We start from the raw sequence: 25,989 nt of genomic DNA, 5'->3' as shown, positions 1-25,989 counted from the left end.
CGTTCTTTTTTTCCTTCTAATTCTTTCTCTCTTATCTCCTTTCTTCCTGTATGTGTGTGTGTGTGTGTGTGTTTGTGACATCAGTTCCTTGATCATTTGTTTTTCATTTGATTTCAAAAGACAATTGAAAGATTATGATTCAGTGTTGGCTTCCACAACGAAGTTACAGCCTAAGGAAGATAGACACAGGCACATAGTCGGTAAGACTGAGCAGGAAAGGGAGGAAGATAACATAGCCCCTCTAGCGAAAAGGTGGGGGCCCGTTATCAGGCAACATCAGGGCATTAGGGGCACTTCTCTCTGACTTCCTCTATTTCTGCTTGCAAAGCAAAACATAAGCAGACTTGTGAAAGACACATGCATTTCTGAGTTCAGACAGTCACATGCATGTAGTGTACTGTGGGTTATTACAAACGTTTGTCAGGATCGCAATATCGTACAAAAGAGGAAGGGAGCAAAAGTTTCAGTGTCAACAGTTCTGAGAGCAGGACCACAGTGGGTCATCTTACACTTTCTATCAAGATCTCAATTAAAACTACTAAATGATTGCACTTCATAATTATTTTCCCTTGTAGCGTAAAATATGTTATTATTGTCCTAATTGTTACAGATAGAACAAACCTTAGCTGTTTTAGGTCATTTGTGGGGTATTATTGCAACATCTGCATTGTTTTGTTTACACCTTGTCCTCGCCTCGTTGGGAGTAATGAGGCAAGTTCATTACTTTGAGAAAAGATATCCGATGTGTACCTACTTAACTCCTCCCCTGTGTAATATTTCGACCTGTAATGTGCCTCGAGTACATTGAGAAATGTCAACTTTTGCTGCAGAATTTAGAGACAGTGTGCTAGCTTAGCTCAAAGGCTGCTAACTAGCTAACTGGCTACTTCTTTCAATTCAGTTGTCGATGTTGATCGTTTAGGGAGTTTGTATGATCAAAAATGACTTTTTTCTAGTTTTATGTTCACCTTTTATATACAGTCTTTATCATTTTGATATGACACACAGTCACCATCTGTTTCAGTTTGTTAAAATGAACAAAATTAGCTTAGCTTATCCCACATGGCTTATGGTGACTTCTATCAGCTTTCAATCCAGCCATAAATAAATGCACTTATATTTCCTTTCATTAGATGTGGTTTAAATATCCACTTTTTTATTTGCGTAAACAAGTGGACATTGGAAATGTTGGTGTGCTGTCCTGAAATACTCTCAATAACTTTGTTGGTTGAAGATTAAGCAACCATTGAAGTTACTGAGGGCAAGTGTGTTTTTTAAATTGACCTTCTGTTTTTAACTATCTATTAAATGGAAGACTGCTTATTTAATCCATCATTCACACATTTGACAACATAAACCTTCATTTACTTGACACTGAGCCCCCAAGTATTTAATCTTGCTGTCGTAGCCACAACAGTGCATTAACAGAATTGTTTGCTTCACCACACAGACTGAACTGAGAGCTCAGTGTAAAACAACACCCTCTAAATTAATCAGGTCTTGTGTCAATACCCAGTATACCCAGCTGAATGTCTGAGGAAAACCGCCACATTTATGCTAAGTGTGACTTTCTTAAACTTCCTCTCCTTTGTCTGACAGCTTATTTTTTCTTCTTACAGCCTCTAGCACAGTGGTGGAGGCTGCTGCCCAAAGATGCTGCCAAGATGCCCGAGAGCGCATGGAAGCTGGTCTTCTACACCATGTCGTGGTCATATAGCACCTACCTGCTCTTCTTTACCTCCTACTCCTTTTTCCACGACCCACCCTCTGTTTTCTACAGTAAGAAACACAACATTGGGATCCTTAAAAGATCTGTTATACATCTACTCATCACATTAATAGAACAGCACTTAATTGTCCAAATTATTTTTCAGCTTTTAATATGTCCTATTCAATGTAAATTAGCTCCTTTAAATTCATTTGAATTGTTTAAATATTTTTGAATAGCTAATTACATTTTGACTTGGAAAACCTGTGTTTAATTGTACCATAACTGGTCCAGTAGGTATGAGAGGCTAGTTTCGTGCTGACATATTTCTCTGATCACATTATTTGGAGGCAACATATGCCCAGAGGGAATCTTGCTGGGGAAACTAAAACATGCGTTTAACTTACCAGTAAAGCATGGCAAAGATCCCTTAGGTGGGTACAGTCCACACAAGAACAGATTCCTGTTTATAAAGCAGACATGATCTTAAAATGTTCAACAAGTCTTCTGTGAGTTCTTTTTACTTTTCCTCTTGTCCCGACTTTGCTCATCTGGTAGAGAATGCTACAGGAGCATTTGTCAACAGATCTGTCTCTTGTTTGCTTCGAATAACAAACTAAAAGTAAAGTCAAATCTTCATGGTAACTATCAGAACACAACAAGTGTTGGAGAAAGATTTATTTGAAGGTTTATTCCTTTTAAAGTTTGACCCTTGTCTGATCTGTTAACATTATGGTTTTTCATTGATATTTTTTTATGAACTAGTAACATTCATAAAACTGACTGACCCACAGACCGACATCATGTCAGCTGTGTTCACCTTTGCTTTGTTACTTGATAATTACTCCATGTATTGTTGGCTAAATAACACTTTTTGTTAAAATATATTACTACATTACATAGATCACAATAGCTCAAATATTAATTCAGTTGCTGTTCTCCAGCAACAGTATCAGAGAGCAAGTAAACTTTGAGTTTCCCCGCTAGGGATCAACAAACATTTCTAATCTAAGGTTAGAATTTGAGGTGAGTTAGATCAGTCAGCAGACGTTGACAATATCCACTCAGGACAGTATTTTACCACCGTTAGAAAGCAAAACCAAATAAAGGCTCCTCAATAATTCAGTAGACCTAATAAAACGAACTGACCTTAGTTTTCCATGGATGTTGGTTTCATTCCTGTACAGGAACAAAGAGAAAATGTAAGGCAGTCGTTAAACACGTGCATGGAGATCGTAGCGGTCGCATACAATACACTCTTTCTTTGCATCATGCAGCAGTCACAGAATATAAGCGTCTCCCCCCTGTCCTATTGGCTCGAGGTGAATTCTCCGGAGAATATCCTGCTGTGTTCTCACATAGAGCTGCTCCGACTTCTTTAGTAGTCTTCTTCAAGTGCATAAGCCCTATAATACTGATAAGAGTACAACAGGGAATGTCATTCATCCATATTTGATTTATTTGCTCATTTCACTGTATGGTTCCAACACAATAAACACAGCACACATGCAATATTTTCTCAAAATGCTTTTACACTGTTAATGAACAAACAGAAGCAGGGAGAAGAAAAACCGTCCCTTTCCTTAATAATGAAAGTGACTGTTGTCTTTCACAAATCATATCAAATGAACAATACCTACTGAAACAATCCAATACAATCTTCTTAAAGTCAATATAAATATGTAATAAAAATAAATAAATTAGATTTCCCATTACTATTTGTCTTTATACATTACGTACGGCTCCAACATGACAACGCTAAGTGACGGAAATCGTTCACTGCATCACTTAATCGTTGATAAAATTGGGAGTCATGAAGGAATAATGTTGCCAATGTTGGATATGGATATGTAATGGGCAGTCCACTTATAATTCAAGGATGTCTTTCAGAGTCTCTCTGTCTCTTCCATTAGATATGGAGGTGTCAGGTCTCAAGTCAAACTCCATCACTCTGAGTGGAGCTAGCAAAGGCTGTTTGACAGTGCCAGGTTCATCTTCAAGAGCTGCATCACCTCTAATATCTGTCAGCCTGAGATGTGTATTGAGGCAGTGTAATGTGGCTCTACTATTACAGAGGCAGAGAGAGAAAGAAAGAAAGAAGGATGAAAGAAGTTTAAAAGAGACGGTAAGAGTTTAAACAAATTAAAGGAGTGGGGAGGGAACGAGTTTTGGTATTCTGAAGGAAGGACCAGGCAAAAAGAGCTTTATTCTCTCAGAGAGAATAAACTCTCCAGTTCCCATGCCTCCTCTTGGCAGCTCCTCTGTTGTGATACATCTAGCAGCCCTGTTCTCAATGTTTAATGACGGAAGGTCCAATCAATAAACATTACACAAGGCCCCTGTAACCTCATCCTGCTAGAGACCAACCAAACTCAAACATTGGTGGAGAAAGTTTCCGTCCATCATCCGATAGGTTTCTGAGACATGAGCTAGCCGAGCTGCCTTAACATACATTTGACCTGTTTTTGTAGTTATACTTTTAAATTCTCCTGAGGTTAAACCTGATCCCTCAAGCCCCCTCTCCATCCTACTCACCCAGCTGACCCTATATGGGGATAGTGGTTGTACTCTATTTAAATCTATAGGGGTGTATAACACTAACGAACCTGCTGTTTAAACTTCTTTGTCATTCAGATAAGACAAACTCATAATTACTTTGCCCTGGGCTGGACATTAGCTGTCTGCCTTTCAATTAATGGGAAGTTTCTCTAAATTAAAGATCAGTGTTTTTTTCTACTTCTTAGTTAATGAACTGAAAAAAAAGTACCCAGAAAAGGTCTCCTGAGATCCCTCCATAAAACTGAGAACACAGAATATCTATCTGAACAAACATATTCAATGAACATAAACTTAAGAAAGCTATCACAAAGTGCATAACACTGCACAACAAAGTGGACTTCACTTAAGGATACAATATTAGATCTGTAGTCTGTACTTGGGTTGAGATCTACTTAAGAAACTTTTATGAAGATCAAATTAAGGTGATGGGCTGATGTCAGCCAATATCTTTGGAAAGTACCGTAAACATACAGTAGATGAGTTGTGATCAGATGAGGTAGACTTTAGGCAAGGCATGTTTATTTCTATAGCACATTTCATCAACAACAAGGCATTTCAAAGTGCTTCACACGACATCAAAAGCATCATGACAGAGGGAAATAAATAAAAATAAATTAAAGAAATATTCAAATAGAAAATGTAAAAATCACTGACAAACAATTCACAATCCCAGAGAAGAACCATTCGTTTTTACTCCCTCCTTCAGATCCCAGATTTGAAGGACTCACTTGAGATTTTCCCTGAATACTAAAAACGTTAAAGTCACAAAACAACCCGCTGACTTTAATTGTAGAGGATGTTGCCGGAGAGCCACTGATAAACTGAGCCTTACCACATATATTTCAAGTATGGTCGAGTAAAACAGACTGTTGTTACAAAAGGACATAAACAGATACGCCAAACTCTTCTGCATAAGGCTGCGACAACGAATCGATAAATATTGACACATTTAAGTGCAACTAACTTGTTTATCGATACGTTGGGTCGCTCTCGCACGACTTTTGCGTCACTTGCCGTGGAGCAGAGCTGTCGACGTCACACACAGAGAGCAGCGGAGTGTCGGAAAACGACGGCCCAGCCTAAGCCGTGTTGAATTGTGCTCCCAATAAACTTTACTTTCTTATCAAAATAATAGTCATGATTGAATGGTCAACAAGCAGAAGGAAAAGACGCATTTTCATCCATGACTGTTTTTCCATGGCGAAGACGAGATAACAAAGAAGCCCGTACGTCTCACTCTGTGGAATCAGCCTCAGTTCATTTTTTAATCATTTATCTCCCCCCTTTTTTTGTTTGACTGAAGCCGAGTAAAGCTTGTTGGTTGATACCTTTAATTCCCTTCTCATCAGTATCAGTCACTAACCTCTCCTCATGTTCTGTCCCTGCCTGTTCAGACTGGAAGAGTGGTATGTCAGTGCCTACAGACATCGCCATAGCCTACCTGATCCAAGGCAGCTTCTACGGCCACTCCATCTACGCTACAGTGTACATGGACGCATGGAGGAAGGACTCCGCTGTCATGGTGGTGCACCACATCATCACACTGGCACTCATCAGTTTCTCCTATGCCTTCAGGTATTTTATATTGACTTTAATGTTGTGCATGATCGTTTAAAGGGATCTGTCTCTAAATCCTCCAGCTCTGGATTCAGACCATAATCTGTCACCAGGACTTGATCTCAACGTGTCTTTCATCTAGTTTAAGTTGTATTACCAGAACACAAAAAGCAGACACAAAGCTACACGAGCACTTGGCTTGTCGAACAGCACTCACTGTAAAGTCAGAAGGTCGTAAATCCTTCATCATCTCAATTGCTTTCTTTAATAGTTCTGTCCACTTTTCTCTGCACTCGTCGCTTTGGATTGTGTTTACGCTACACTATAAACAAAAACTCCCCAGGGATCCCCTCTTTCAAACCAGAGTGGGGATAGTTGGATTCTTTATAAAATTATGAGTATGCTCAAAATATCTAAAGAAAGTTATTTTATTTAATAGTGACGACGCAATTGAACAAAGTTTTCCACAATATCAAACATGAACACTGATGTGCTGAGAGGTATTGTCTAGCACTTGTCTTGAGTTTGGTCTTTGGGTGAACTGTACAAAATATACAACATAGAAAGAGTTTGTGTGTGTGTGTGTGTGTGTGTGTGTGTGTGTGTGTGTGTGTGTGGAGAACTGAAGGGAAATACGCTGATCAGATTAAAGGAGCACAGCTAGCCTACCTGCAGGTATTTCCTAACGCTCCATAAAAAGCGTTTCTCTACATGTTCTTGAAACACACATTGCTCTCTCCACTGCACAGCTGAAGCATCGTTCTGTAAAGACGTTTCATCAGGAGAACTTTGATAGTGATGTGAATAATGCAACAGCCTGTGAAAACATGCATATCAGCTGCAAATCAGTCACGCTCTAATATTTTATTCTATGATTTTAGAGCACTATTTGCTTGTAGGGGTTAACTCCCCGAGGGCGTTGTTTGTGTGTAGGAACAAAACAAAACACTTTTAGGCTGGGGGTTTTTTTTGTGTGTGTTTTTTAACATTTCAAAACTGTGCTGTTGCATATTGTGTTTACTTTCTCTTTGCTAAGCGTTAGCACTTAGCTTAATTAAACTTTGAACTGAAAGAGTGAATCCCACGCCGAGCAGAGTGGTGCTATACAGAGTACAGTACCAACAACATTTCTGTTTTTTGTGTGTTGTATTGCTGTCAAATGAACAGCTGTAGCGTAAACTGTGGTCCCAGTGCAGTTAATACTGGAACAGCTTATAAATGTGATTTGATTTGATTTTTGATTTTTTTATTTTTTTTTATAAATTCAAATTAGAAAAATGCTAAGACTGAAAATGCCTTCAAAATAAACTGCATTTTGTCTTCTCTCTTTCTTTGGTTTCTGTTATGGGAAGAAAAAGTACATATAAAGACATACTGTTTGTATTCCCTGTCCCTTCAGATACCACAACGTTGGGATCCTAGTGTTGTTCCTCCACGATATCAATGACATCCAGCTGGAGTTCACCAAGCTAAACGTCTACTTAAAGTCCAGGCAGGGAGGATATTACCTGCTCAACGACGTGCTGTCCAACATGGGCTCCGTCAGCTTCAGCATCACTTGGTGAGGCTCACAAACACTCAAATGTTGACTCACTTTCTCCCCTTTGTTTCCCTTATTACTTAAGCGTTGTGTTGCCACGGCAGCTACTGACGGTCTCATATACACACTGAAATAAAAACCAACAACCATGAATGCTATTTCTAGTGTTTTTGTTTTTTCAATCACTCTCAGGTTTTGGTTCCGTCTCTACTGGTTCCCTCTCAAAGTGCTGTACGCCACATGTGTATCCAGCCTCCAGTCGGTCCCCAGTATACCTTTCTACTTCTTCTTCAACACTCTTCTGCTGGCACTGCTACTCATGAACATCTACTGGTTCCTGGTGAGGAAACTCTGCTTGTTTGCGTCAAATCAAAGAAGCACATTTCTTTGGTTTGTCTTGATGAAAACCTGTCATCATCTTTGGGGGGGGGGGAAATACCACTAAGCAGGGTTTTCAGTTATCTGAGTAACTTCAGGGTTAATTCAGGTCTTCAATACTACGTAGGTGGTCCACTTCTTACACGATAAGGTCACCATGGTAACTAATGCTGTAGACCTTAACTGCTTTCGGAGCAGGTTGTGTTTGGGATCATCCTCTTTGTCTTCTCTGATTTTACAGATATGTGACTTCATATAATTACTAATATCATCCTTCAACAGAGACTGAAAAAGCAAGCAGAGCTTTGTACTTGTGTTTAGAAGATGTACAATTACGTGTAATTATCACTTTTGTGGTACGCTGATCTCTTTCCCTCTTCTCTCCCCGTTCCGTCTAGTTTATCGTGGTTTTTGTGGTGAAGGTGTTAAAGATGAAAGAGGTGAACGACGTCAGGGAGTACGAAGATGAGGACGGCAGCAGGGCGGCAGCGGGACTGCTCAGAGCGCAGAAGGCAAAATCCAATGATGATGATGATGATGATGATGCTGGACATCACATCTCTGCCCAGGGGTAAGCTGCACCAGAACGTGTTTCATATGAAAGAGAGACCTCAGCACAAGGTGGAAAATTATCAGCAAATTATCAGCAGCCAACAGTTGGCAGATTTTCTATTTGATAGTTTCCACATTGATAAATCACTGAGTTAGCCTGTTGCGAGTGTTACATTCTGATTGTAAAGGCAACACGATGCTGCCAGACTGAGGACGAAGCTTTACTCCTAAAACTATGAAATGAACACATTTAGTCTGAAATGAAAACGTTTGAGCCAGACCTTGAAGCTGCAGTCATTCTAGCTGATCTGTGAGACTGTTCAGTGTAACAGCTTTATTAGCAACATGCTAACAAGTGACAGTGTTGGTGTTGGTCATATTCATCATCATGGTAAAGTGTGCTAGCATGCTTTTTACTTGATAATCGATGAGGAAACAGTGCAGCTGAGGCTTATGGGAATGATGTTAGCATCTCGCTAAGCTAAATGTGGTTTAACTTTATTAGAGCTGTATCTACCACGAGTAAACAAAATCCTCCTGCCTTACTCTTTTTGGAAGCACTCTAGAATTGATTATGGTGATGGCTGATGGTGTTCATCTTAAAATCACGATCCATCGTGATTAATATAATATAATTGGAGTCATTGTGTTGTGTAACAGGTGTTTCTCTGAATGTGTAAGTGAGCTATGAGGGCTCTGCGATATCGAGCTTTAAAGAAAAACAGCTAAGTTGACTAAAACTGACGTGTATCAGTTTGTGCCTTTATCTGAGGTCATGGCCTCGTCACTCTTTATCTGAGGAGCTGCCTTTAGACCCCTCTCTGTCAGATGCCCCTCTATCATCTGCTGCTGATTACCATTGCAGCCTTTGACCACCGTCAGTGAAGACCCTGAAAGCACAAAGTCCTTTATATTTCTAATAACAACAAAGACAAAACAGACCCTGTGTTTCTGGGCTAACATCCAGGGACTGTGAATGTGAAGGTGGGACAGGCACCCTCTCCTCCCCTCAAAAGAAGGGTTGATGCACAAAGGAGGAGATCTGCCTCTGAGCTTGTGTAAGCAGCGGCCCTCACAGGTAGATAGGATCAAAGAGACCATATGGAGATGTGATTATGTGGCTCACCTTATCTGCCTGGCCTTGAACCCTGCAGATATCCCCTCTGCTCGCTAAAGCCTCACATCTGCTGATCACCTCACCTGACAAGCTTATTCTCTCCTCTTCCTGCCCGAGACGCCTTTGCTCTCAGCTGCCTGAACCAATGATGACCACTCTCCCTCTCTCTCTCTCTCTCTCTCTCTCTCTCTCTCTCTCTCTCTCTCTCTCTCTCTCTCTCTCTGTCACAGGAAGCACGTGCAGAATGGGATCACCAAGGAGAAGCATCTATAACAGGCTCTTTGTCTCCACCACCTGGCACGGGGCTGCGAGTACAAAGCAAGACAAGACGCCCTCCTTGACTGCTTGTGCTCAAGGGTGGCTGAAGGGAAGAGTGTCACAAGTAGACAAGAAATGGAGAAAAAAAAAAAAAAGTTAGGCTGCGATACATATTTACTCTTTTATTTGTTTTAGGACATTTCATTTCATCACTGATATTTTTTTCAGCTTTTTTTTATTTTTATTAGAGCACTGTGAATGTTATTTCAGGTGACTTTTTTGTCTTATCTCGGCTAACTTTACATTTGATAGTCTCAGTAGAAACAAACCACTTTGAGTGAGAGTTGGACTGTGATTGTCCGGTACAGTAGTTCATTGGTGGAGTAATCGTCACTGTCACCCTGAACAGCAGCACTCTGCAGCAACCAGATAAGAAAAAAAAGGTTCAGGCATGTAGTGGTCCTGTAGAGTATTAGACCTACTGTAACCTTTAGTTATCTGGTGAACAAGCAATGTGCTGATTTTGAAGGGTATGTTGGCCGTCAGTGAAAGGTGTTTTGTTTTTGTTGTTTTTTTGAATGAACTCCATCACTCCTTTATCTGCGTTCAAAACTCCGTCCATCCCCTCTGACTCCAGACATGAAGAGAAAAGTAAAAAAAGAAAAAAAAGGGAAACAAAGCTTTGTTCTTGGTTTTCCGTCTCATTGCGGCAGCGATGCAGGAGAGCCTGCCTGGGGTTGTCTGATGCTGTTTCACCACATGTATTGATTTCCATATCATTTCACATGTCAGTGGTGGCGACCACACAGCTCTGCCCTCCTCTGCGTCCATTAGTGGTGTGTGTAAGTACTCGTGCGTGCGCAGAGAAAATGGCTGTAGCCGAAGCTTTTAAACTCCTTAGTTTCACAACATTTCACCTCTCACTTTGAATTCTTTTGATCTTTTTACCTGTTCTTCTGACGATCAACAGACGTGCGACATTTTTACTTATGTATAGAAAAAAGGTTTTTTTTGTGTTTAGTCTTTCCGCTGTGTTGCAAGCATCTGTTGCTGCACTGACATGAAGGCATACAAGCTGATTGCTGGTTTAATGACAGCATATAGCTTGAATTGATTGACTGGGTTTCAGCATCATCATCATCATGATTTGATTTGTTAAAACAAATAAGGATTTCAATGACATTCTTCAACAGGTTGTGGACGGTGGTTCTGCTACACAGGAAATTAGAACAATAGCCCAGAACTTGTGTAAAGATGAAAATCAGTTTGATAAAAACATTATGTATGCACACATTATGGTATTCAGGAATGCATGATATCGAATGATTTTGGAAATATGCTATGAAAATGTCTTACAAACATCGAAGAAAAAAAAATCCTCTCGCTATGTAATCATAATGTCTTTATTTACGTCTACAACTTGTCCAAAAAGTGATCGTTTCTGTTTAGCAGCAGCAGTGACCACTGAACACGTGACCCGCATTCAAACCAGTGTGTGATCAAAACTAGCTGTTTTTTTAAATGTGTATTTAAGACCTGTCTCAAGACCCACTTTGAGACGTGAAGGAACATTTGGCTCTATTTTTAGTCCCATATGTCTCACAAAGCTTCTATTATTCGAACACAATCAAATTAAACGACCGTGAAAAGGGATCTTTTTAATTCAAGTGGTTTCACTGGTTTACTGTGTCAGTGGAAACAGCTGCTGCCGCTGTAGAAAATAAGGGACGTTTCTATTCCTCCCACCTTCTCGATCAAATTCAAGCTCTTGTTTCGATGAACAGCATGCTTGTGCTGCTGGAGCAGGCCGCAGATGTCATCAGTCCGTAGAAAAAGCATTTGTTTTAGTTGCGTCTTCCACTCTCCTCTCGTCTGCACTTCGGAGGAGGGGAGGAGGAGTACAAGCTTTTTTTTAAATTTGACATTAACCTATCACTTTTATTGATGTAGTTCAGGTTATTATTGTTGATTTGTTTCTTGTTTTTTTGTTTTTTTTGGGAATTGCTGCTGTTATTTTGTTTTCCTCTGAGAGCACTGTTGGTTTTCAAGTTGTGTTTTTTTGTTTTTGTTTTGTTTTTTTCTGCTGTGAGTGATGAGTCGGGGACTGTCTGCTCAGAACAGATGCTTCCAGGGACCAGGGAGAGTCATTGTGTTCATCTGCATTACAATCTGGATTTAGCGTCCGATCTCTTCCTTTGAATTTAAGTGCTGGCTCATTTGATAAGACACTCCTTTTTTCTGTAGTCCTTGACATCTGTACTGTAGTAACATACTTTATCAGACGTGTTACCATGTGTAATATATCAGAGCCCCGTGGCTTACAGGTTTTACTAGCATGGTGTTATGGCAGGACATGTTCTGCAAACTCAACTGTGAGACAGGTTTGCTGATTTTATTTTTGTTGATGACAGATGACAGGGGAGTGAAGTTGGCAGTAAACCCACAAAAACCTCTGATCTGAATTACGTGCGACTTCTCCCTTATGTCAGGTACGGTACTGTGTGCAAAACACGCACCTTCAATCCCTCCCACATTGTCAGTCATACTACACGTCCTTGTGGAAGAGACACTTTTACATGCGATGGCGATTTGACAAAAACATCAAACACATTTCTGGACTTTTTTAGACCACATTGGCCCGCAGTCATCTTTGAATTAAAGTTTTAGATAGATATGCGGCGCCTGAAGCTTAGTTCTGTCAGACAACTCACCTGTCATTGAAGTTATTTGATATGCAGTCTCTAACCGTGTCATTTGCATAGACTGAAGTCAGCACACAGGAGATCAGAGAGTGATGAGAAGATGCCGGCGCAGTAATGCAGAGCATCAATAGGTTCATCACTTCCTGATTGGATACACTTGATCAGGATGGAGAGAATAAGGGAGTAATAATACAAAACAATGAAGCTGTGTTTGATGCAGCATTGAAAGGGCCACCTTTGAACCAAGGCTCCAGTGGATATTTGTGTGTAGGGCAAAATGTAGTCATTGTCTCAACCCTGAGCACATCACTTCCTGGTTCAGATCGCCAGGCTGTAGGGGGTTTTCATCCACAGCTATCAACACTGACACAATGAGGAGGTGACGATAGAGGAAGCAGTGTTTTTAAACCGAGCAGAGAACTGCAAGCTTTGCAAAGTCTAGTGCACTTGGTGTGTAGTGGATGTTGCAAAAAAAAAAAAAAAAAAAAAAAAAGGATCTGATATGAATATAGTCTCTGACTCTGTTTGCTTACATAAAGATCAGAACAAAACCCGTATGAGGGAGTGATGATAAGTGGTGAATCAGCAGCTGTCGTCTCACTCCAGAGGATGTTTTTGAACACGCGAGCTGTCTATCTAAACTAGCTCTCGGGCTTTGCTCCGTCGTGACACAAACGTTAGAGAATGGTTTGAATGTGCTGAACTGTCTGAAGTGTTTGTGGGAGCTGGTGACTATGACGAGGAAAGCTGGTAGTGAAGGAGAGCGGAAAAGCTCTGCAGGTATTTCTTATGAATTGCACTGTAATTTATTAGTATTATTTTTATTGTTCATTAGTAGATCAAGATTAGAAAAAGGGAAGGGAGAATTTGGGGAATTTTTATGACTTTCTTGGAAGAATCGGCAACTAAAACTCTTACTTAGTCAATGTGTATTTTAATGATATGTGATTAAGGACCATTGATATGTGCTGTAATTCATACAAATTGACCCTTTTTTGTCAAACTGAATCTGACCCTTTGGATAAAGACGAATCCTTGCTCTTTTGTTATGCAATTTTAATACCATTCAGCCAATGTTATCATTTCACTTTTTTCCCTTAAAATAAAACATGTCAGTAAAGAAAACATTTGCTTCGTTTTCGTTTGTTTTTTTCCTTTTGACTTTATTTTTTGAAATCACAACTGATATCATTTTCATTGCAAAGATCAAGTGTTGTGGATAAGATGAAACAGTTTAGAGCGGTGGAGAGTTCTTTCAGTGCACAAACAAAACTGATTCAATAAATTAAAAATGTACCACAAAGTATTTCACTCTGAATAAAGAAAATCCTGGTACTGAGGCCGAGGGTTGGTGGATGGGGGGGGGGGGGGGGAAATCATGCAGAAAAACAAAAACCATGGAAACATCATTCACCCACAACAAGGCACAACCAGGGCAAAGATAAGGTCGAGAAAACACTGCAGTATTTATTTAATGAACACCAACATCTTAAGAAATGTTATTACCAAGTGTTTAAGACTTTCCCCCCCCAATTCAATTCAAACGACTTCCTATTATTCCCATTTAAGACATCCAGTGTGTAAATAGAGCAGTGCCGCCTTAACCAGTATCTTTAAACAGTTTTTAAAATCTATGACTTCCGTTTAATCACATTTTCATTTCACAAAGTCAGCAAAAAAAGGTCAACACATTTTCACTGATAAAAGAAAAGGAAGGGGGAGTTCTATCCTGATGTGTTGGATTCGAACTCTGAACTTTAAACACACGTGCTCCGATTTAGCGGAGGGAGAAAAAAAAAAACATGTTTGGTGTTGGACACCTAACTTACACGAGCTTTCAGATGGCCTTAACAGCATGACACTTGAAATCATTACAGGTAAAAAAGAAAGAAAAAACAAGGCAAAGTAGAAATAAGACACACCAGGTCAAACAGTAACGGAACACGATCTTCTGCAACAGAGAAAAGTGGAAAAACAAAAAGGATGAAATCAGTTTTAAATTTCTACAACTATTTTTATATTAAATGCTGGGTAAAGGGGGGGGGCAACTATAATTTAGTGAGGATTTCTTTCCATTCCTAAAATCACTACCAGGGCATCAGAATCAGTATCTAAACCCTATACATTTCATTCAGACGACGAGCTTTATCTGTAAACGTTCAGTATGGAATTATAGGAGTCATTTTCACTTCATGTTTTCAGAGTCTGTCCCAATACAACGCTCACATACTCACCTGTGGATGTTACCAAGCTGCCATCACTTCTTCTCTCCACAAAGGGTCCGAGATAAAAACAACTCAGGCACATTACACCATAGGAGAATGATTATTCACCTATCACAAGAAGAAGAATGGCCAGATCATCTATTGAACAGTGTTTGATTTTAATGTGGTATTTTGATTCTTTTTCTTTAACATTATTTAATTGTAGGTTTTTTCCAACCATTTTTATTTATAAACCTATCAAGTAATTTCTCTTGAAATTCAATCAATGTGCTTCAAGGATCAGGTGTAGTGGTGAAACTTCACAGAACAGTGGAGACAATAACAACATGACTCTGTTAAGGTTTGTATAAAATGTGGGCATTGTATTAAGACAGACTGCTGTATAAACATCCTTTAACAGAACAGCTAACTTAAATCTGTGTTCAGATTCTCTCTGTAGCTGCCCTTGGCCTCACATGAAGTCAGTTTGGCAGAACTATCACTTATACAGGAGGAGCGACCGCTGGAACAGCAACATCAGATTCTCTCAAATCTTAAAGGTGGGCATAAGTTCTAACACACGCTCCAAAGTAAGGGGTCTTACATAAACAAATGAAAAAAACAGAGTTGAAGAAAGGGCAAGTGAAAAATGATTCCTGATTGTTCTGGTCCGGCAGACCAAATGGATTCAGTTGGCAGCAGGACAGACTCTGACATCATAGTTTGTGGATCCGGATGAGGGATGTTGAAGTGATTCTGCTGGTTTGAAAACCATCCTGACGACAGCAGCTCTGCCCAGCACACGTGTTCTTACTGGCTAAAGTGTCTCGACTGGAGGAAAAGGGTGGAGATCTGGAGAATTGTGTTGTGCATCTTAATGGGTCTTTGTTTTGGGTTGGGTGATTCTGCGGACAACACTGTACAGGACGCCGAAGTTCTGAAAAAGGAGCGGGACAGAAGAAGCTTTCATATTTTGTCAATAAAAGAAAAAAAAAAAAAAAAAACATCTGCAGACAAACAAAAACGCACTATTTTGGATTTCACACATTGGATTTATTTTTTTTTGTTGACAAATCTTCCACAGATTGTTTTTCTCTTTTTGTACAAGAGATTATAGATTAATAACAAATTGATGTGTGCTCTGCCTTTACGTAAATGACAGCACACAGTTGGACCACGTACTCGGTGTTACCAACATGTTGCTGGGTGTGACCTCGTAGGACAAAACACAAGAGACCAATTTGCAACTAATCTAAGTGACATTCTGGCTAACTGTGGACAGCGGGAACAAAAAGACTTTAAGCTAAAATGGATAAGCTTCTCAGAGAATAGTTTCTTATTTTTTAGTAGCACCACCACGATTCACTTAGAGTCGTTATACAATTGTTATAGTTGTGTTGGGTCTCTCCTCCCTTGAGAGGAAAAAATGGGCCAGATGCTTCACCATGTCTACCAGATAGCCTCGATCTTAGTTTGCCTGCTCCCCACTGTGACAGAAGATGTTGCCCTGATAGCAGCATGGCTAAATTCAAGAGCTGGACGGCTAAATTAAGATCTGAAACTTACCCACCCGAGAAAAAAACAACATTATTTTGTCAAATATCTGTAATCGATGCTTTAAACATGAAAACATAGACAAAGATGTATGTGATGTGGTGCATGTGTGAGAGGAGCTACATGATGGACACACTGACTCACCTGGATGGCCAGATACATCATCCCTAAGTATGCTGCAATGCAGACCGCCAGCAGCAAGTCAAAAATAGCAGGCTTGACTCTGGAGGACGGGATAAGAGGAAGAAAACAAGAGTTTAGAAATATCAAGATACAACACATGAACTGATGGTAGTTCTTAATGAAAGGATGTTGTGTTCATAACTGCATGCAGACTAGATGGTTATAGCAGCTTTTTAACTAAAGGAGTGTTTAATAAGGGTTAGGACAAGGAGAGCTCTTTACCTGTAAGCATTCATTGTCTGCTTTAGCTGGTCGTAGAATACAAACTCTGGATCCCTGAGGAGGAGCAAGTTAAAAGGCTTTTATTCTGAAATGTGATCAAGCTGAGCAGGATGTGAAATACATTCAAAACATTCGAGGAAAAATACAGGGTATATACCATTTGTGACTTGGTAGAAAAACGTTTTTTCTTATGATGAATACATCGTGATTCGATCTGGAAAGTGTACCTCTGCTCACAATTAGGAGCTTCAGTCTGCGTCCTTCTCCTTACCTTTTGTCAGCTTTGACGTAGTGTCTCTTGACGTCTTTGAGGTAGTGTCCCAGGTGATACTCCAGAGTGGACACCACGCTGCTGTCTTTGTCCACCAGCTGAGCAGCTCGGGGCTGTGCTGTGAGCCAGTCCACCACCGCTGACAGCTGCTCCTCCTGCACCTGCTGATGGGATAATGACAGGAGAAATAAAAAGTAAACAACAATATGAGCGCAGCCGCTCCTAAGACCGGAGAGCTGCACACTAAACAACCACGCGTGAGTCTGTGGCATCCAGATATAGTAAAGATGGCTTTAATAAGCACATTAAGCAACACATAGTAAGAGTTTAAAAGAGAGCCCTTGGATTTGTTTTTTGTGACTGCTTGTATCCAAAGAGCACCTCAAACCTACAATGTTTTTAGTCCCGGTCGCGCTCCTTAAACAGACTGGGTTTAGATCGTGCTTTCCAAGTCTTAACACCACCTGTCACACTCATATCAAATAAATACACTGATGGCAGAGGATGCTATTTAAAGTGTCAATCAGTATTAACCTATCTCGTTCATTCACGTGCCACTAGCTAGACCATCGAGGACACTTCGACATGTGGACACCATTTGGCCACAGCTGTCCCTAACTCAACACCACCACTTTATTTCATGCGAGGCAACTCATTTCAACATCTCATCTACAACATGCAGTCGGTCCTGTGAGCACGCGTTCATCCATATGAAAGCGCTCCTTATTATTATAGCGCTCATGTATCTCTAGGTTTGATCTTTCACAGATACTCCACACTGAGACTGAAGTTAACTTCCATCACACATGAGGTAAGCTCAATCACTGTGATGGGCTTTATGTAGTTTAAGATTTAAAGAGGACGGGCAGTTGGCTATAGAAACTTACCATTTGTTCAGTGAAGATCTTCAGGTCTCCAGGAGCCCCCTGCCAGGCACATAAAACAACACGTCACATCAACACTCTCCAAACAGAATCTTTCGCCCATGCACCTTCACCATGTTTACCTTTTCAGTGAGGTTGTATATGACCCGCGCCAGGGCTTCTGCCACCAACTTGGTGTTCCTGCTGAGTTTCTTCACGTCTACATGAGGCCTACGGGACACAAACACAAGCGTGCAGACAGTTAGAGAGGGAACTGAAAATAAAAAAGGGAACAGAAAACTGAGCTTGAATAAACCCATTAGAGAGCACATGCACAAATGTATGAAAGGAAAAAAAAAAAAAAAAAAAAAAGCTCTTCACAAATGAACTGAGAGGCTGAGCGGTTTACAAACGGACAGCAGGACCGAGAGGTGGAGAGCTTCAGGAATAGAATTAAACAAATGTGGAAAAACAGAGATAAAAAGGGGTTTCCCCTCAAAAAAAGGATGCAAATGAAAAACCGACCGAAGTGCATGAATACAGTCATACGTGATGCTAAATATGCACTGGTCACATGACTCCTCTCTTTACGTGGAAGAGGGATTTAACATGACAGAACAGGAACTGATCTAAAACACCGATGACATGAGGGGAAATTGTTTAGGATTTGAAAAAAAAACAAAAAACCCTTTTCTTTTTGGTGATTCAGAGACTTGCAGTAATGAACCCACCCAGCAGGGGGCTCTCCCGCTCCATGGCGAGAGGAGGGGGACACTGACCGCACGTCCATGATGCTGGAGCGCTGAGCCAGGCGATGGGATGGCAGGTGGGACAATGTGAAGGCTGGAAGCCGACGGATCCCGAAGCGCTCGTGTTCCCAGGCCAACATGTCGTCCGCGAGGTTAATTTTCTTGTGGACCATGGAGAACTTGACTTCTGGGTATTGACTGGAGACCACCTGAGAGACCACAGAGGAAGAACACTGCAGTTTAACTATCTCCAGAATTTTAAAACACATCTAGGTTAAACCTTCAGGGCATCTGTAGGACTGTAAACATGTTAGCATTGGTTCAGAAAGTATTCAAGTGCACAAATGTAATCACGTAACTTTCCTTCTACAAAACTCAAACGAAATGGCTGAATCTGAAATCCGCTTTTAAGACAGACATATTTGACTAGATGCCACGAGTAAGTATGGATCCGCTGCCTGTTAAGTGTGTTTTCTGACATGTTTTGGAGCTCATGTGTGTCAAGTCTTTGGGATTCTTACCATCTCCAGCTCCTTGAGCAGGGAATACTGAGGAGTTCCTTCTTTAGGAGGTTTGGACACGTGGAGGTGCATGGAGTCCCCGTTACCCAGGGTGTCCAAACACAACACGAAGGCTACGTTGTCCTGCAGCAGACTGGAGTCTGTGGTTAAAGGGAGGGACACGTATTGAGGACGTATTTTTTTAACATGTTGAAAAATACGATAAGGAAAAGGGGAATACTACGACTAGTGATGTTTAATAATAACAGGTTGATTGAAAAAAACAGGAAGAATAGTATTTGACATGTAACGGTACCTGTATGGTCAAGATTGTCTTCCAGCCAACGTTTGGTGCCCTGGTAGTTAAACTTTCCTCCTCCAGATACAAAGAACAGCAGGTTGTACCTGAACACACCACGAGCCACTCATGAGTCAACGAAAGGAAGAGATCCCCCGAAGGAGACGGTTGAATACTTGGATGCATGAACACAGAGACCAGTGTACTAATGTATCAGTTAATATTACTGTTGGTAAATCTAACACATGCCTTATCTGACTGTGATGAGAAAACAAACTTGAGGACATACAGTCTCTTTCCTACTAAGCCTTTGAATGAACTCCTCCTTCCACTCAGCTGTGGAGCCTGTACTGTATTATTGACAGCTATGAGAGTTGAACAGAGTCTGTGGTGATTCTTAGAGCCAGCTGAGTGTGTTAGAGCTCTTAAAACAAATGTAAAGGACATAACAACCAGACTCCATGTTGTGATCAGATACATTTTTAAAGTCTAAAATCAAAAGCATGTCTACATTTCATCATATGTCCAGTTTAGAAAGTGAGCGCAGCTAAAATGATGGGTACTTTTGATGCATGCTCTGTGTGTTTATAATCAGTTTAACTTCGATTCGAGGCTCAGTGGTTTCAGTGCTGGGATCAAACTCACGCAGCGTGCGTTCTCTTGTAGGTGTACAGTTTGGAGAAGAGACGAGCCAGCTCTAGTAACATGGACACCCCACTGCCGTTTGAGTCTGCTCCGTACGAAAGCCACTGGGTACAACACAGAGAGAGAGAGAGAGAGAAACATTACTTTCCAGGCCTGCTCCCTTTTTCAATAACAGCCAGGTAGCATCACTTTCTTCTCTGACTGACGACAAGACTTTTACTCAGGAGGAGGCTTCATGTCTAACTAATCTGCGAGCACAAAAAAAACAAAACTTTCATTAACAGAATCCTGCATTCTGTTGCTGATTAACCCTTTATAGGGCACTCATTGAAATACTTTGAAATTCAAAAATTCGAGTGTTATAGGGGGGGACATAACAGAACTTTATTTCTGTTAAAATATTTTTCAAAAAAATGTAATTTCATGTAGAAAAATAAAATGTTCAAATGCACAATAGCAGGATCAGTGACGCAGGGTGGTCTCTTCTGATTGGCTGAGAGAGGATCACATGCTCCTCGACCTTACTGAGGTGCAGAAGGATGTAATGTGTACAGAAAATGACCAAAAATAGTCACTTGCCCTATAAAGGGTTAACTTTTCCCTCACTTGCCAGAATTCCCTTGTTGTTGTTTTTTTTATAAATCATCCAGGTCATGTATGTAAAAGAAAAGAAGCATTGAACATACTGGAGCAACACCAAAGGAGTCGTAGTGAGCAACCACAACAATAGTGGGCAAGTCCTCTCCTCCGACGCCAGCCAGTCGACCCTGGAGATTAAAAACAGAGGTGTTAGAACAGTTTAGAAAAACCAGCAGGCAGTGTGTGTAAAGTAAATGTCAGAGCACAGAGTCACAGCTGACCTCCTGAGCAGAGCTTTGAAGTAAAAAGCTCAGCCTTTCACCTTATCCTCTGCAGTCAGACTAAACCTCTTTTTTTCTGATTAAGTGACAAAGCTCAGATTAGAAAGTCCTGAAGTAAAATTTCATTCATTCCCGATTTGTTTTGCAACCATTCTGACTCAAACAATGATGAAGGACGTCCAAATCTCCCTCGTAGCATTCTTGTCTGCTGAGCATAAAACCAATGTAAGAGTTACATCTACTACAATGGAGTTTTCATAATCTCCTTGTTGCGTTACGATCATTTTAACTTCCATTACACAGAGAGAAAACACTGAGCGACTTCTGTCCAGTCTGTGTGTACAGTATAAATACAGTCTCATAACTGGTTGTTTCTGAACACCATTTCAGATCAGTTTAGGATCCTCTTCTCGTCAGTCAGTGTTTTTGTTCTGTGATTTTCCTGCCTACCAACGTGATCAGAAAACATTCATGAGCACTAAAGCAGGCAGAACACTCACTCTGACCCGCTCTATAATGCCTTAGGACTAACTTCTTTATAACTAGTGGTATATATGCTGATTTATAATGGTTAAACCAACCATTAAGCCTAAATGTATGACGGCAGTATCATTATGTTAAGTAACATTATGATTGGTCTCGACAACAGGGAGGGCCCAATGCTGACTTTGTGCTCTTAAAACACTCTCTTAAAACACAGATATAATGTGGGAAAACTTAATAAACATTCTTAAGGGATTCAGTAAATTCATTCAAAGAGCATTAGGTCTGGTTAAACAGGCTTTATAAATCCCTGATGTGACGTCTAACCGTAGCACATGCTTAGCCTTTAACGGGCCGGCTGATACAGTTAACCTTGACAAGCCGACACCATCCACCTAGATCAACATCATTCATTACTTCTTTTCTTTGCGCAAAAACACAAAATTTATCCTGAAGCCAAAAAGAGAAGTGAAACTAGTTCTGACGTCACTAAACCAGAAATATGTGATCATGAACACTATCTCGTTCAGAGCCGGTTTGAGTTGGTCTTATCTTCATGCTTGTTGGCCGTGCGACGAAACTCGACCAGGCGCCCAGAAAGAAAAAACTATACGAGACTAAAACTAACACAGAAAAGCACCAATACAGGTTTTTTTTAAATCAAGAATATACGTGCTCAAAGTCAACAGCACACACTTCTGTTCTGCCTGACGTTACTGTGAAATGGCCCTGAAACCCTCTGTGTCTGATGTTTCTGAAGTTATTTAAACTCTTTCATTTCAAACAAGCAAATAGTGAAATTATAAGAAAAGTGGGTTTACAATACTGGAGCTTATGATCACAAACATCTGGTATCTTGAAGCAGCTTTTGGTTATTCTTTAGATCTTTATTATATGGTTCATGTGTCTCAAAGTAACATTTCAATGAGATTCTGTTTATAAATATAAAGTTCAGTCCCTCACCTCTAAACTTGTGATGGCCCAGTCACTGATGGCTTTACTCTGCGCTCCACTGGTCACCATCTGGAAGCCGTTGGCAGTGGCCGTATGCAGCAGCACTATTTAAATCAGAGGAGACATCAAATGATTATTAATGTTTTCAGGTCATGTAGAGCAGGTGCAGACCAGAAAGAAAGAAAGACTCTGTACCTTCAGCTGCAGATAAGGAGCCCTGTGATGAGGAGGAGGTCAAGGTTTGGGTGTAGATGGACAGCAGCTCATCATCCTCCATGGCAAAGTAGACGGGGACGATGGTCTCAGTAGCCAACATCTCCGGCTCAAGCTCCATGAACTGCTGTACAGGATGAATAAAAAGGGGGCAACTTTTTAAAAAAACTAAATATTGATGGTTTCAAAATGAAACAAGAAATCTGATATAAGGGGGGGGGGGGGGGTCTGAGATACTGGTGCTTCAGTGAAACATTATTATGTTCAGATCCAGCACCAGTGGGAGAATAACCAGAGCCCTCACTAGAGGTGACTGTGCAGTACCACATAGACACACAACCTTTAGTACTCAGGTGTTATCAGTCAAAGGTACTGAGGTCAGGAATGAGATTCCAGCTCCAATAAGAGAAATTGAAGCTTTTGTGCGTCTTCTCAGTGTTCTTTGCTACCGTCATTGGTGCGTGTCAGTTGTCCAGTTCTTCTATCGTGTTGTAAATCTTTTTTGTATTTCTTATTGTGTTGTTGTTATTGTAATGTGTTATTTCTTCTGACCTGCCAGGGACTGCAGATGGAAAGTAGCCGTTGGCTAATTCTGGCATTTTTACATTTATATGTTCATTAATATGCACTGTCCCTTTGAAAAAAAAGAAAAGAAACATCCTCAGCATTAAAAGTCACGTGTTAGATCTTTAAATGTGTAATCAAAGATATGGTCCATTAAGATGACGTTTTTCTTGACCAGGACAAACAAACAATTAAAAATAAACAGGTTTTGGGTCGATAAAGAGAAATGCTTTGCAATTTGAATAAAATGAAGTTTAAAGAAGAGCTGTGCTCAATAGCTCACAAAGCAAAGTTAAGAACACACAATGAACGTAGGAAAAGAGCATGGACCTGTACTATGTCCTGGGGAACAGCAGACATGTTCTTGGGCAGGATGATGACAACAGCTCCTGCTGACTGTCGCAAAGCTTTCTGGTACTCTTCATAAGAGAAGTCTGCCAGCCGCATGATAACACAGCGGCGACTTAGTACCTCTGCCTCCACAGTACGGGCCTCAGTGTTCAGGATGGCATTTCTGGTACCTGAGAGAGAAAAAAAAACACTGATCACATGCTGAGGCTAGAATAGATTGATCACACTCAGCTACTTAATAAAAGCTCAAATAAGCTACAGTGGGTTTAGTTCATCTCTTTGTTACCAGGAGCTTCAATTAATCATTCAAATTCAATTTAATTCATCTAAAGTACCACGGGAAATGAGTTTTAAACACATTATACTTCATCAAAGTCAACTTCATTCATCTGGATCCTTCCTGTGATCATATGAGAGATAAAGATAATACTGACAGCTCTTCAGTCTGATAAATGTGAGAGAGATGACAGATGTTTACCATTCAAAAAAGTCCCCCAAATTAATCTATTAAATCTTTAATGAATCAAAGAGACAAACAGGTTTAAGTTTGACTTATTTTAAAACAGTGATCTAAAGACGCAATCCATTCTAATAATACGAAATGTTTAATATTATACAGGAAATATAAAAGGCTGTGTTTGTGATAACATCGAGCAGAAATCTTTCTAGTGAGCTTTGAGGAAATGAGCTAGCCGTGTAGCCTCGCTGTGCTACATTAGCTAGTTAGCTAGCTAGCTAGCAGGTGCTGTCATTGAGATTTTTTCTTCACATTTAGCTGCAGACGACATTCAGAGTCAGAGCTCGACACCGCTCAGGTTCATGTTGAAGTGTGTACTGTGAGAGACGTACCGTAGGGCTGACCCTGCAGGTCGTACTGCTGCATGCGGTACACCGTGAACTCGTGTGCAGCCTCGGCCGGCAGCGGAGACACCAGGATGAGCACCGCGGGGATAAACACGATGAAGGTGAGGGGAAACGAAGACTTAAACATGTTATCAAACACTTCACTGGCCTCCTCAAACATCGTGGCGAGTGGGGGGCTCTCTCTCTCTACGCAAAGCTAAAAAAGGAGGAATAGTGTTTCCAGCTGTCTTCAGTCTGTCTGCAGCTCTGACGATGAAGATGATGTTGATGAAGATGACAGCTTGGGACTCAGATCAGCTCACAAACCCACCACAGAAGAAGTAAGGCTCACATACCCACCACAGAAGAAGAAAGTGGATCATCTGATCAGGCAAAGATGAGGACAACCCGTCACTCTCGACTATAGACTGTGGACACAAGAACAAATACAACACCACCGACCTCTGTCTTCAAATGAATTCAACCACGGTTATTGTTTTTTTTTTAAACTTATGCTATTGTTTATGATGATTATATTTTTATCCTATAATCAAATATTCAATCAGCGGTCCTTCAGGGATCTTACAGGACAGCTATTTTGATGTTCTGCATTTTGTTCAAACACCACTGGGTGGCGCTGTTAGTCCAGAGGTCCCCTAACAGAGTGCAAAGGTCCCCATTTGGTGCAACCATAAAAGTTCATCTGCTTTGAACACATTTTCATAGCACGGACAAGTTGTTTGGTTATCAAAATAATAATCATGATATTTCAGAAATGTGTACATTGGACAGAGACTGTTGGTGCCGTATGTTTAATTTAATATCCAATGCTTCCTGGTGTTGTACATCATATAATATTAACATCTGGCATTCATGCTGAGGCTTCTATCTGACTACTATTCTCTGCAGTACTATTACACATCTGATTTCCTTTAAAAAAAAAATAAAAAAAGTTATATCTGTAAAATATCTGTAACCCTTAATGCACTCGTCATATAGCCTATCTTGTGATGATTGACCTATGACTTGGCGTATTTCTCTCTCTCTCTCTCTCTCTCTCTCTCTCTCTCACTCGCTCACTTTTTTCCTCCCCACCTGAGGCCGTTTTGCTAAGTGGCAGATTAATGCCACTTATAATGATATGATGTCCTGCTATCCCACTTAATGGACCTTGGCGTCATTATTTCCTGTTGTATGAATAATCCTTGCCTTGGCTGGTGAGGGAGCAAGGAGCAGACAAACTGCAACGACCAGGATGTTGAAGCTAATTGTAATTATTTTAAACAAATAAGATGTGTTATCATTTTGTGATCAGCTGACAAATATAAGAGGACAAAAATTGCCGAGTAATTGTCTCGAGAGGAAGATATTGCTTTTGTATGGACAGTGGTTGAGCAGCAGTCAAGTCACATGAATCTAATTCCAACTTGATAACATTCTGTTATCACAGCATCATCAGACTAAATAATGTACGCAGGCACATCTTTCAAATGGCGTCGCCCTGTCTGTAAACATGACGTTTTTTTTCTTCCAAATAATGGTGTCACCTATAGTGTAGGCCCAAAGGTACCTCCAAACTTCCACACTTCCAAACACACACACAATGCATGAGCTGTTCAGTGTCCTCATTTCTTTGCAGTGCTCCTGGGAATGTCCTGAATCAGTCCAGCCTTTACTCCTGACCCCCGGCTACAGAAAAACACTTTCTCTGTGCGACCATACAAAAGGTGCAGTCAGTGTGTGTTCTGGTAAGTACCATGGATTAACGAGAGATTAGCTACCTAGCGGTAAGTAAGCAGTTTCTGTGTAGCATGCCTATGTAAGAATCCCTCTCTCAGTTTGTGACCCCTTCCCATTCTCA

General features: G+C 40.6%; 2 protein-coding genes across 6 annotated transcripts in view; one reads left to right on the top strand and one right to left on the bottom strand.

Annotated features, from left to right (window-relative positions):
- The window catches only part of cers1 (ceramide synthase 1), a 29,305-nt gene extending 15,809 nt beyond the window's left edge, over nt 1-13,496 (top strand). The window contains exons 2-7 of the mRNA XM_079350654.1: nt 1,620-1,779; nt 5,662-5,842; nt 7,224-7,385; nt 7,557-7,704; nt 8,141-8,313; nt 9,642-13,496. Coding sequence (XP_079206780.1) covers nt 1,620-1,779; nt 5,662-5,842; nt 7,224-7,385; nt 7,557-7,704; nt 8,141-8,313; nt 9,642-9,684 — 867 coding nt within the window. The 3' untranslated portion in view covers nt 9,685-13,496. The remainder of the gene's footprint in view (nt 1-1,619; nt 1,780-5,661; nt 5,843-7,223; nt 7,386-7,556; nt 7,705-8,140; nt 8,314-9,641) is intronic.
- Nucleotides 13,497-15,005: 1,509 nt separating this feature from the next.
- ncln (nicalin) lies at nt 15,006-24,575 on the bottom strand. Of its 5 annotated transcripts, none has more exons than XM_079350651.1 (15): nt 24,135-24,575; nt 23,265-23,455; nt 22,353-22,497; nt 22,167-22,261; nt 20,547-20,627; nt 19,861-19,964; nt 19,234-19,322; nt 18,939-19,078; nt 18,400-18,626; nt 17,812-17,899; nt 17,693-17,731; nt 16,806-16,966; nt 16,535-16,588; nt 16,274-16,352; nt 15,006-15,512 (listed from the first exon to the last, which is right to left on the bottom strand). In XM_079350651.1, exons 1-15 carry the CDS (start codon nt 24,307-24,309, stop codon nt 15,450-15,452), a joined length of 1,731 nt encoding a protein of 576 aa, XP_079206777.1. In that variant the 5' UTR covers nt 24,310-24,575; the 3' UTR covers nt 15,006-15,449. The 5 variants fall into 5 exon arrangements, with proteins under 5 accessions (XP_079206777.1, XP_079206779.1, XP_079206776.1 ...); XM_079350653.1 differs by having other exon boundaries at nt 18,448-18,626; XM_079350650.1 differs by having other exon boundaries at nt 16,806-16,969; nt 22,353-22,494.
- Nucleotides 24,576-25,989: the final 1,414 nt, after the last annotated feature.

Source organism: Symphodus melops (genome assembly GCF_947650265.1).
Source record: "Symphodus melops genome assembly, chromosome: 8".
Taxonomy (NCBI): domain Eukaryota; kingdom Metazoa; phylum Chordata; class Actinopteri; order Labriformes; family Labridae; genus Symphodus; species Symphodus melops.
This window is presented reverse-complemented; position numbering and strand designations above follow the sequence as displayed.

Coding starts and splice junctions, on each gene's coding strand:
- ncln (XM_079350649.1), bottom strand. CDS start 24,309: ATGTTTGAGGAGGCCAGTGAAGTGTTTGATAACATGTTTAAGTCTTCG. Junction 18,627..18,938: donor TGCTCAAGGAGCTGGAGATG/GTAAGAATCCCA, acceptor GTGGTCTCTCAG/GTGGTCTCCAGTCAATACCC. Junction 16,970..17,692: donor AGATCTTCACTGAACAAATG/GTAAGTTTCTAT, acceptor TTATCCCATCAG/CAGGTGCAGGAGGAGCAGCT.